Consider the following 12,027-nt stretch of genomic DNA (forward strand, 5'->3'; position numbering starts at 1 on the left):
GGGACTCCCGGTCTCCGGCTTCGGGTGGCCGAGGTGCGGACGGCGTTCAGAGCCCGCGCGGTGTCTCGTCTTCCGAGTGCAGCCCCGTGCTGGTGCGCGTGCCCGTGCCGCTGAGCAAACGCCTAGACTTGCGGATTGAATTTGTGGACTTGGGTTGTAAACCGCTTGCGGCACCGCCCCGAGTGACTGTTGGAAGGACGGGACCTCCCAGGGATTACGGGCTCAAGTCAGCGCAAGATGAACAGCTTTAAAAACGCGGCATGGGGGTGCGGCCAGCTTTTCCTTTAAGTTCATGTTCATTTGTCCTGGAGGGTCGTTCCAAAGCAAAGCTCGAAGTCGACTTGCGGGTTGAAATACCAGGACCCCGTGACCGCTGTGCAGCGCTGTCGAGCAGACACTTGTGGGACCCCTGCGCCCGCTGGTCGTCAGTGTCCAGACCCTTGTCCCCTTTCAGAAAGCCGGGCTTGGGTGGCAACCTTGAGACCCACCCCTGGATCTGGCCTCCGTGGGGCCGCCACCTGGGCCTTGCTCCTTCTGCCCCGTTGAGGAGCTCGAGGGCCCACGAGTTGGAGGAGGGTCCCGTGGTGGTCTGCCTTGGTATTCCCTGAAACAAAAGTTCAGTAGGCAGCAGGAGCACGTTTTGGAGAGGATCGTTGAAAACTCTGAGAGTGAATTTTTAAGTTTAATTAAGATTTTTAAAATCTTTATATTATCTGAATTTGGGGAGCTGCTAATTTATTCTTTAAAACAAGATTTTTACGAGACAAGACTTAGTCAAATACATTGTATAATATGTATTTAAAGCCACAACCACAGTTTAAAAATCCTGTAATCTCCCCTTAAATTTCGACATTGACTATTTTCTTTCAAATAAATTAAGAATCTTCTCGGTTTTTTCTCACAAAAGACCCAAGGAGTGTATTATAAACTGCCTTAAAATCACTCCTATTATCAAATCATTTAGTTTCTAACATTGTATATTTTATTTACTGGTTCAGATTTGTTAGAGTTTTTGTCAGAGTTATGAGTGCCCTGAGCAGGCTCTGTCTGAAGCCACAGTCCTTCTCGGATGGGACTGGAACTTGAACCCAGGATCCCTGTTTTAGGAGGGGATTCATACCCACTGTCTTTTAATTAAAACCGCTCACTTGGTGTCAGGACTTAAACTGAAGCTCAGGTTCTTTTTTCTCCTTGCAGAAAGAATTCAGCATGAGGCAGAGTGGTAAGCTGAGTTTATTAGCATAGGACACTTGTGGGAGATACAAGCGGGCAGGCAAGGGAGCGCAACCCTGAGAACAAAAGGGGCTGCATTTTTGTAATCAAAGAAAGAGTGGGGAGGGGAGAAGACCTCCTTCTTCATATGTGCCCGACGCACAGTGAGGCCAAACAATCCCAAAATGTAGGAGTTTGGAGCAGAGAAAGTTTTATTGCAGGGCCATGCAAGGAGACAGGTGGCTCATGCCTTTAAAACCCTGAACTCCCCGAAAGCTTTCAGCAAAGCCCTTTTATAGGAAAGGTGAGAGAGGGGTGTGGTTAGTTGTTGCAAACTTCTTGGTGTCAGATCCTTTGTTCTTTTAAAATTTGTTTTTATTTATGTTATTTTTGGCTGTGTTGGGTCTTCGTTGCTGCACGCGGACTTTCTCTAGTTGTGGCGAGGGGAGCCTACTCATCGTTTTGTTGCACGGGCTTCTCATCGCGGTGGCTTCTCATTGCGGAGCACGGGCTCTAGGTGCATGGGCTTCAGTAGTTGTGGCACGTGGGCTCTAGAGCACAGGCTCAGTAGTTGTGGCGCACAGGCTTAGTTGTTCCACAGCATGTGGGATCTTCCCAGACCAGGGCTCGAACCCCGTGTCCCCTGCATTGGCAGGTGGATTCTTAACCACTGCGCCACCAGGGAAGCACCAGATCCCTTGTTCTTGAGGTCAGGTCACGGGCAGGTCACAATGTTCCTGTAAACCTCCACCAAAACAAATGTTATTCTCTGTTCTGACAAGAAAGGGCAAGGTCCTAAGGCTCAGCTTTCACCCTCTGAGGCCCAGGCCCTGGCTAAGAGGGAGTCCCTGGGCGGGCCAGTTACCCTGCATGGGAACGTTCGTCCAGCACTTGGTCTGGGTCTTTCCACCAGTGCCCAGGCTCGACCAGTGGGTGGCCATGGAGAGGGCTCTGGAGCTCTGCAGGACACAGCCCTCAGCCTGTCCCCAGGACCCCCAGCTCACCTGCCAGTCCTGAGGCTGGAGGGCCTGGAGGGCCCTGGGAGAAGGCCACGATCTGCCTCTTACCATACTCTGCCTCCAGGACCTGTGTGACTGACTGTTACATGTGTGGGACCTCTAACCACCATGCTAAGGGTCACACACTAGCAACTTCATGCCTGCCCCGCCCCTGTTACAGGCTTACATCATTAGATCCTCCTTGAACCCTATATGATCTAACCGGGACTGTCATGGCGCTATTCAAATCGTATGTATATTAGCAAAAGTGTGGTAACATATACTAAAATGTGGTAATTCATTCAGGTTTCAGTATAATGTCCCCCTTCACCTAGTTTCTTTCTCCTTTCACCTATTCCTCTCTTGGCTACATGCAGAAATGCTACTCGTCAAGGATCATTAACTCCGTGACTTCATGTAACAAGATTCAAACCCCATGTCTATTGTCTTGTGTTTTAACTGTAAGAACTTGTAGCTTGAGTGTGCCTGGTGCTTGGATGCACCTGGTCTTCCTTCAAGGTAGTGTAGATTGTTGCTAAGTTACTGGATTCTTTTCTTGAGTGCTCATTAGCTTACAGCAGTCTCCCAAACTCCCTTAAAATTCCCTCTTTGTCTTTAATCCTCTGGTGGGATTTCTAAACTATTTAATTATCCTACTCTATCCCTATTTCGTTTTCACTGCTGAATAATACTCCATTATGCAAATATACTATAATACATTTATCCATTGTTGTGTCAATAAATAATTTGGTTGTTTTCCTGTTTGGGGCCATTGCAGATAGTGAGTCTATGAGCACTCCTGAGCATATCTCTAAATATATATATATGGATATGTATATATATATTATAAATATAAGCACTATATATATAGTGCTTATATTTTTAAAAAAAATATGACTAGAAGATGTGAAGGTCAATGAATATAGATTTCTGAGAAGATCCTGAAATGGACTTTGTTTTTCTGGACTCTTCTTGAAGTTACGATTGATTTTCTTTTGTCTGATATTATCTCAGGCTTTCCTTTTCCAAGGTGCATGCATATCACCAACACTACTCTTCAGCCTATCAGTCATGGTTAGCATCACATGTTGGCTTTTGAAAGGAAAAGAGAGAAGAGAGGTTTGATTGTGTTTTTGTTCAAAATTGGAAGTGAGGCTATGAGGAAGGGAGAATATTTGATGAGGGAACCATTACAAGAATGCAGAGGCAAGGAAAAGTGACAGTAAATTAAAGAAGACACATAGGTACATGTGAAAAAGGAATTTCCTGTATAAGTAAATGTGAGTTCATAATTAGAAAGGGAAAGAAGAGACTTGAATATGAACACAAGAAAGGATGTGGAAACAGAAATTGCTAGGTCAAACAGCCTTCTGCACCAACCTCTAGTGGGTCTACTAGGCCAGAGCATCTATTTGTTGAATGCAGGATATTCAAGATGGGCAGAGGGAAAGAGGGGCAATGACCCACCAACTGTATCTATAGGAATTAATGTCAGGCATCTGCAACTCTGAGGGTACCTCTCTTTTCCCAGATTCTAAAATAATATCTCCCTTTCCTCCTTCCTCACCTCCTCCCATCTCAGCAAACATTAAAATCATTGATGATTCTATTCCCATTCCTTGTGGCCAGCTCTCTCACACGATTGTCCTTCACCCACCAGGAATTATGCACTTTGGCAAACACTGCACAGCAGAATCGTTCCATGCTGACTGCACAGACATATCCATGGAGGGCCCCCTGCTTGTGTACTGCAACGAATTTTGTGGCATATTTTATCTCACACCTCTGTGTACAGAAATGATGGACTGGTAACTTCCTAATATAGCGATCAGTAGAAGCCCTCAAGGTGGCAAGATCTGTTTTCTCTTTTTCACATCCAGTGACTTGATGGGTCTCATCATGCAGGCCAAAAAATACTTACCCTACCTCAGTGTTTGCAAATGCAGAAACACACTTGGGTAAAGCATTGTGTCATCTCTGTTGAGAACATCTTAAATTCAACGCGTGTGGACTTAGTAAAGTTGAACTTTTCCTGGTACTGAAGGTGGTGAGTGCTATCAAATAAAGCAGAAGCTGAAGCCTTTATGTTACCTTCATTTTGTACACGAACCTGAAATTTCTGTGGACTTAATGAATTGGAATCATTAATATTTGTAAGAGTCTGAATCCTGCCTTTGGGGAATGCCAGTGCTTCCTGAGGATTCATGACATTAGTACATGTTCTATGTCTGTGGCACAAAGAGGAGCACAGGTAAGCAAATCATATACCAGAGGCCTTTGGCATCCATGATTTCACAAAGATCAAAAAGAGATATCCCTGCTGCATCTCATCTAAATAGCCTTTGAAAGTTGAAGGCAGATACAATCCTACTCCATGACTATCATAATTATAGTCTTTGTTCTCAGTCTCAGCCTTGACCACTCCCCCTCTGGAATTCAGCAGAGCACATATTGCATGCACGATGCTTTCATGCTGTTTCTTCTGCAGTTTAGGGTTCATTCCACTCCTTTGCTCATTCCCAGGGGTGACTTTTCCTGCATTTAAAACATACAAAGTTCATTTCCAAATCAATTTTTTAAAAATAAATTTATGTATTTTTATTTTTGGCCACATGGAGTGTTTGTTGCTGCACGCAGGCTTTCTCTAGTTGCAGCAAGCAGGGGCTACTCTTTGTTGCAGTATGTGGGCTTCTCATTGAGGTGGCTTCTCTTGTTGCAGAGCATGGGCTCTAGGCACGCGGTCTTCAGTAGTTGTGGCTCACGGGCTCTTGAACGCAGGCTCAGTAGTTGTGGCATGGGCTCAGTAGTTGTGGCTCACGGGCTCTACAGCGCAGGCTCAGTAGTTGTGGAACATGGGCTTAGTTGCTCCGTGGCATGTGGAATCTTCCCGGACCAGGGCTTGAACCCATGTTCCTTGCATTGGCAGGCGGATTCCTAACCACTGCACCACCAGGGAAGTCCCTCCAAATCAATCTTGAGACTCATCTTCTCAGCACTTTTCCTGTTCTTACCCTGAAATGTTCTCCTAAAAAACAGGAAGATACACCATTAGAATAGGCCAAGGATAGGGAAGGTGGGAAAATGGACAGTTTGAGGCCATTCTTCTGAAGTTGTTCACTTCATTTATTCCCACAGAGCTTGAGGCCAGATTCATGCAGGGATTAAGTATGCAGGGCAGGTTGAGGAGCTAAGTCTGGTGGAAGCCCACTGCCACCAGAGAAACGGTCAAGAGGTGATTTTTATGCTGTGATTTTGGTAACAGTTTCTGCCAGGTTCTCCTTGGCAATTGAAGAGCTTTCAGGGTGTCTCTAGGGTGTGCTGATGTGTATTGTTTTTCTTGGTGCTTTGTCTTTCCTCTCTCACTGAGACCTGGGCAGTCTCAGATTATTATTATTATTTTTAATAAATTTATTTATTTTATTTATTTATTTTTGGCTTTGTTGGGTCTTCATTGCTGTGCACGGGCTTTCTCTAGTTGTGGCGAGTGGGTGCTACTCTCTGTTGTGGTGCGCAGGCTTCTTATTGTGGTGGCTTCTCGTTGCAGAGCACGGGCTCTAGGCACGCAGGCTTCAGTTGTTGTGGCTCGCAGGCTCAGTAGTTGTGGTGCACGGGCTTAGTTGCTCCGCGGCATGTGGGATCTTCCCGGACCAGGGCTCGAACCTGTGTCCCCTGCATTGGCAGGTGGATTCTTAACCACCGCGCCACCAGGGAAGGCCTCAGATTACTTTATAGCCCAATTTTTGGAAGCAGAAAATCTGATTGAGTTGATAATTTATCCTTATTGTAATGGAACAGATTCTTTAGCTTCCTCTGGTTCTTGCAGTTCCCATCTTGTGAAAAAAAAATGTATATCATATACTTTAATATATTATATGTTTTTGTAATAGAAATGTATTGTATACGTTATATATATGTATTTATATATATATATTTTTATATATATATATATATATATATAAATTTGTTTGGAACTTACAAATTATTGACTATTTGTTTGGAACAACCAGGCTGTCAGGTTGAGGTGGGTTTCAGCATTTCCTAAATGCAGTCCAGTTGTCCCAGCAAATAGGACTGGAACCATTGGATATCTTCATACAAAAGAAATGAACCTCAACTCATATTTACCCCACTTACAAAAATATACTTAAAATGTGTCATAGACCTAAATGTAAAACCTAAAATCATGTGGAAATAAATGAAGACTGCCCACATGAGAACAAGCAGAGGCTATTTTCTCAGAGCTCACTATATCAAGGGAATTGGCCACCATCACTTATGATGGCAGAAACTCAAGCACAGGCAGAGGAATGTGGAAGCTTTATAGTGAAAAGAGAGAGAGAAGGCTCAGGGATGCTCTGATCTGAGTTTGTGGATCTAGGGAAGCTGGAAGCAGGCTTACTGGAAGTGGGGCATCTCATGTCACTGGTTTGGAGAGCCTATTTGGCTTTCTTCGGTTGGTCCTGAGTTGGAGTGGGGGCAGAAGTTAAGGACGCTAGCAGGTGTTGAGCAAGTCCTGACCACTTTTGGCCAGCTGCTGCAGGCGTTGTGGTTAGGTTTCCCAAGCTGGTTGGGAAATCAGAGTTGTGTCAAGTTGTGAGTCACAACTCAAGGTTGTGAGTCAGAGTTCTGTTTTTATATATGTTCTGGCCAGTGTCCATTAGTATATTCAGTCTCTCAACTTCAGAACTTCTAGAGGAAAACATAGGAGAAAATATTTACCTTGAGTTCAGCAAACATTTCTTAAAGCTGACACTAAATGCACAATACATAAAAGAAAAAAATTGATATATTGGACTTTAAGAACGTTTCCTTAACAGTGAAAGACACTCTTAAGAGAATGAAAATATGAGCCCTTGACCAGAAGAAACTATTTGTAGATGATTATATGATTAAGAACTTGTATCTAGATTATATATAGAACTCTTGAAAGGCAATAATAAGAAAACAAACAACCCAATTTAAAAATGGGTAAAAGAGGGAATACCCTGGCTGCCCAGTGGTTAGGGCTTCAAGCTTCCACTGCAGGGGGCATGGGTTCAATCCCTGGTTGGAGAACTAAGATCCCACAAACTGTGCAGTGTGGCCAAAAAATAAATAAATAAATAAATATCATTTAAAAAAAAACTACAGTGAGATAGCACCATTAGTCATTAGGGAAATACCAATTAAAACTGCACACCTGGGACTTCCCTGGCGGTCCAGTGGTTGGGACTTTGCCTTCCAGTGCGGGGGGGTGCGGGTTCGATCCCTGGTCAGGTGGCTGAGATCCTTCATGCCTCGTGGCCAAAAAAAACCCCAAACCAAAACATAGAGCAGAAACGATGTTGTAACAAATTCAATAAAAACTTTAAAAAAGATGGTCCACATCAAAAAAATCTTTAAAAACAAAACAAAACTACACACCTATTAGAATGGGGAAAATTATTAACCATACCAGGTGTCTGCAAGGATATGGAGGAAAGGGAACTCTCATACACTCCTGGTAGGAACATAAAGTACAACCATTTTTGGAAAGAGTTTGGTATTTTTATACATTTACTGTATGACCCAGTCATTCCACTCCTAAGTATTTACCCAAGAGAAATGAAAACATATCCGTACAAAGACTTGTACATGAATGTTCATAACACTTTTATTTGTAAAAGTCATAAACTGGAAACAACCCAAATGCCCATCAACAGAAACAAATTTTAGTTATCCAAACAATGAAATACAATACAGAAATAAAAAATGAAAGAACTATTGGTACCCACAACATGAATAAACCTCAGAATAATTATTCTGAGTGAAAGAAGCCAAACTAAAAAAGAGTGCATATTTGATTCCATTTGTATAAAAGTCTAGAAAATGCAAACTATTCTATAGCGACAGGAAGCCAATCAATTGTTTCTTAGGGATGGTGGCAGGGTATGGAGAAGTGGGAGGGAGAGATTGCAAAAAAGCATTTTGGGGAATGGTATATATGTTCACTACCTTGATTGCAGTGATATGTTCACATGTCAAAATTTATGAAATTGTACACTTTATGTGCAGTTTATTATTTGTCAAAAACACCCAAATAACTCTATTAAAAACTACATATGTGAATGTGAAGACATAAGTAAAAATATTTTATTATACAGTAAGTCCCCTACACACGAACGAGTTCCGTTCTGAGGGCACGTTCGTAAGTCCAGTTTGTTCGTAAGTCCAACAAAGTTAGCCGAGGTACCCAACTAACACAATTGGCTATATCGTACTGTACTGTAATAGATTTAAATACTTTTCACAGAAATGATACATAAAAAACAAACACAAAAAATAAAACATTTTTAATCTTACAGTATAGTACCTTAAAAAGTACAGTAGTACCAGCTACATCACCACTGCTTTTACACTTACTTCCGGACATCCTGGGCTTGAAATAAAGATACTATACTACTGTGTTCTATACAGTACTATACAGTAAAGTACACAAAAGCACAACCACTTGTAGAGGATGCAGCATGTGACAGTGTACGACAGACACGTGAACTAACGTGATTGGACATGTGAATGCACATTCGCATCTTTGAAAGTTCAAAACTTGAAGGTTCATATGTAGGGGACTTACTATAATTAGCTCAAAAATCAGTAGGATATTTAAGTGCCTGCTATTGTTAAGTTTTTTTCCATAGAAACTAAATCTATGATAAGATTAGTGGTATAGAGTCTGAAATTCTACATACTCCAGGTGGAGACCTTTGCCGCCATATTCATTTGATAATAATCACCACCCCACCCTGTCCTTTGTTTTACATATTGTAAATTTACACTTCTCAGGCCTGCCAAGTCCTTTCTCAGTGGAAATCTAGTGCTTGGTGTGGAAAACAGCAGGCCTTCCTAACTACTACTGAAAATTACCTCAACAAAATAAGAGAAAATGCTGTCTCCTCCCTTATAGGTGCATTAAAACAGAAAGTATTGCATTTCATAAAATTGCCCTTGTAGGGGCTTCCCTGGTGGCACAGTGGTTGAGAATCTGCCTGCCAGTGCAGGGTACGCGGGTTCAAGCCCTGGTCTGAGAAGATCCCACATGCTGAGGAGCAACTTAACCTGTGTGCAACAACTACTGAGCCTGTGCTCTAGAGCCTGCGAGCCACAACTACCGAAGCCTGTGTATCTAGAGCCCATGCTCCACAACAAGAGAAGACACCACAATGAGAAGCCCACACACTGCAACGAAAAGTAGCCCCCGCTCGCTGCAACTAGAGAAAGCCCGTGCATAGCAACAAAGACCCAACGCAGCCAAAAATAAATAAAATAAATAAAACATTAAAAAAAATATTGCCCTTGTAGATTTTTTTTCTAGCAAAGGAGTCTTCCAAGACACCTGTTCTTTAGAGACTGTTACTCTGGCCTGTGAACCTGTGTGTTAGCCATGAAAGATACTGTAACTATGAACCATTGTTTACTTAATGTTCTGTTGTCATGACAATACTGAAATTGATTTGTTTTCTGATAGGCATAAACACCTGTGAAATTTCATAATCAGGGCACAAGCGGATCATCTTATTTCACTCTTTGTCCACTTGCAAGAAGGTCCTAAAATTTGTGATTGCCCATTTTCTTATTTAAGCAAAAGACTTGAAGAGTCTTGTGACATTTAAATGAACATTTCTGTCACAGGAAGCTGTCAGGCTTAGTGGCTTATCTTCCCTCCTTCTCTGGCCAAAAGAACTCTCATCCCCACCCCTGACAGATTGAAATGGAATCAGTTTCTGTTTCCCCATCAAGGTAGGCATAGCCTCACCACCTTCCAATAGAGGATGGCCAGGCAAACGTTATCCACAGCCACCATCCCCTCCTGGAGGCTCTGCCCTTTGGAGATCCACCATGGGTCTGGGAACTGGGAGGAGCCAACGCAGAAGTCCCACTGTCAGGCATCCCCTCCCTACTGCACTAGTCCTTAAGAATTTCCTTATGACAGTCACGTGCAGAAGGGGAACGGAATCACCACAGCCTAGCCTCTGCAGACACAGCACACCAGAGCTCTAGTTAGCCACTTGATGGGGGATACAGGGCTTTGTGGTCTACCCTGGGAGCCCACCCACCCTGCCCCATGCTGTTAACGGTTTGAGGACTGACATTCCAAGCCAGGGGCTTACAGGCAGTTTGCAGAACACAACCTTTTGTAATTAACTGGACACTGACTTATTTGCCCCAGGCCCACCATCTCACTGCCTTCATCTTTAGGAGCCTCGGTGTCTGGTTTAGTTGCTTCCTCTAAAGTTCTTCGTGCTTCTGAACCATGGGGAAATTTTACTAGACATGGTTTGGTAAGATTTAGGCCCTGATACTGTGCACCTCATCCTCATCCTCTCCCTGGCTCTCCTGGAGTTCCAAGCGTCCCAGCTGCCAGATCCTCCACTGTCCGCCTATTGTTGGAAGTTGCTTCTGAGAACCAACAAACCAGATCTCCCAGGGCAGTGCCACAGCCTGGTCGGGGAACCAGGTGAGGACCTGGGGAGGGAAAGAAGCCAAGCTTCTCAGGACCTGCGCAGAGGAGTGCGGGGGACTCATTACCTGCCAAGTGTCCCCTCTGCAGCATGCTCCTCCTGATTCCAAAGCAAAGGTTTTGATCCCTCTGGGTGAGGGCCTTGTATCAGTTACACTCGGTAACCCCTCACGGGAGTGGAGGTGACAGGGAGGACCACACTGGAGGCAGAGCGACAGCCCAGCAGTATCGCCTCTGTGGACCGGGAAGCCCACTCCTGCAAGGACAACAGCCCTGGTTACCTTTGGTGTATATGGGTGCAACGTTTTGTTTTGGGGAGAGGGGGCTTCTTTGTTGCTTTTCTGTGTTTTCTGATTAATTTTTTTGAGATTTGCAGTTCTCTACCCCACCCAGGTGGGCGGGGGTAGAGGGGATCCCAATGCAAGCCCACATCCCCCAGCCCTCCCCGGCCCCACTCCAGCCCTTCCTGGGACTACCCAGGCTCAGTGCACTCTGCAGCTGTCTCCCCCGCAAGGCCTCCGTGCCCCTAGACTCCGGCTTGAATTGCCTTCCTGGGCCCTGCGCTGTGCTGAGCGCAATGCGGTAAATGAAGCTTTTGCCTTCGTTCCATCTCCACCCCATAACTGGAGAAAGTTGATTCTGCCTCTTTTCTTTTAAGGTACTTGAATTTGTAAAAGGGTGATGACTGTTGCTAAGGACTCCAAAGGAGACCGGCCGAGAGTGTCGTCACTTGGGAGAACTCCGCCAGGCTCACACGATGGAATTTCAGTGAAAGAAAAGAGAAACTGTCCTTTTGATTCATCTGTCCACTGCAGACCTCATCACACCCAAGTCTTGTGCAGAACCATCAGTTTTCAGTTCACCCAGCCTGATTCTATCACCAAACGTGTTCTGGGCGCTCGCAAAGGGTCTGGCTCCACGCTCGCTCAGACTCCACCTGTGACTCTCCGGACTTGGACGAGCTGGAGGCGCACCACTGCTCCGCGGTGACCTTGCGGAGAGCCAGAGGGGCGGCCCAGCGTGGCGAAGGAGGTGAGGAACTGGCTGCCTGGGCACTGATTGGAGGCCATGGTCCCGGGGGTGTAAGTACCCTTGGGGACCCTTGGAGCATTTTGTCGGGTCCCTCCCTGAGGCACCCTCCTGTCTTCCTCCGACCTCTTAAAAGTCTTTTATTTATTTACAAAGCAAAATCAGCAGTTAAAATTCTTTTAAATAGATGTTTCTCCATCTCATCACTTCCAGCTCACAGGGACCACTGGAGCCTTCCCAGCAAACACTCTCTCTCCCACCTTCTCCCCAAGAACTCGAGGTCTGAGTGAACTGGGCTGAAGAAACTGAGGC

General features: G+C 44.7%; 1 protein-coding gene across 1 annotated transcript; it reads right to left on the reverse strand.

The window, feature by feature from the left end:
* Positions 1–1,913: 1,913 nt before the first annotated feature.
* On the reverse strand, positions 1,914–11,756 carry LOC113616436 (schlafen family member 5-like). Its single transcript, XM_027099740.1, is given in 3 exon segments — positions 1,914–4,173; positions 4,175–4,745; positions 11,678–11,756. Coding segments are annotated over 3 exon segments (1,035 nt in total). The 3' UTR covers positions 1,914–3,788.
* Between the last annotated feature and the right edge of the window lie 271 nt (positions 11,757–12,027).

The sequence above is a fragment of the Aethalodelphis obliquidens genome, unplaced genomic scaffold (genome assembly GCF_003676395.1).
Source record: "Aethalodelphis obliquidens isolate GAN/ISIS:26980383/991018 unplaced genomic scaffold, ASM367639v1 scaffold139, whole genome shotgun sequence".
NCBI lineage: Eukaryota > Metazoa > Chordata > Mammalia > Artiodactyla > Delphinidae > Aethalodelphis > Aethalodelphis obliquidens.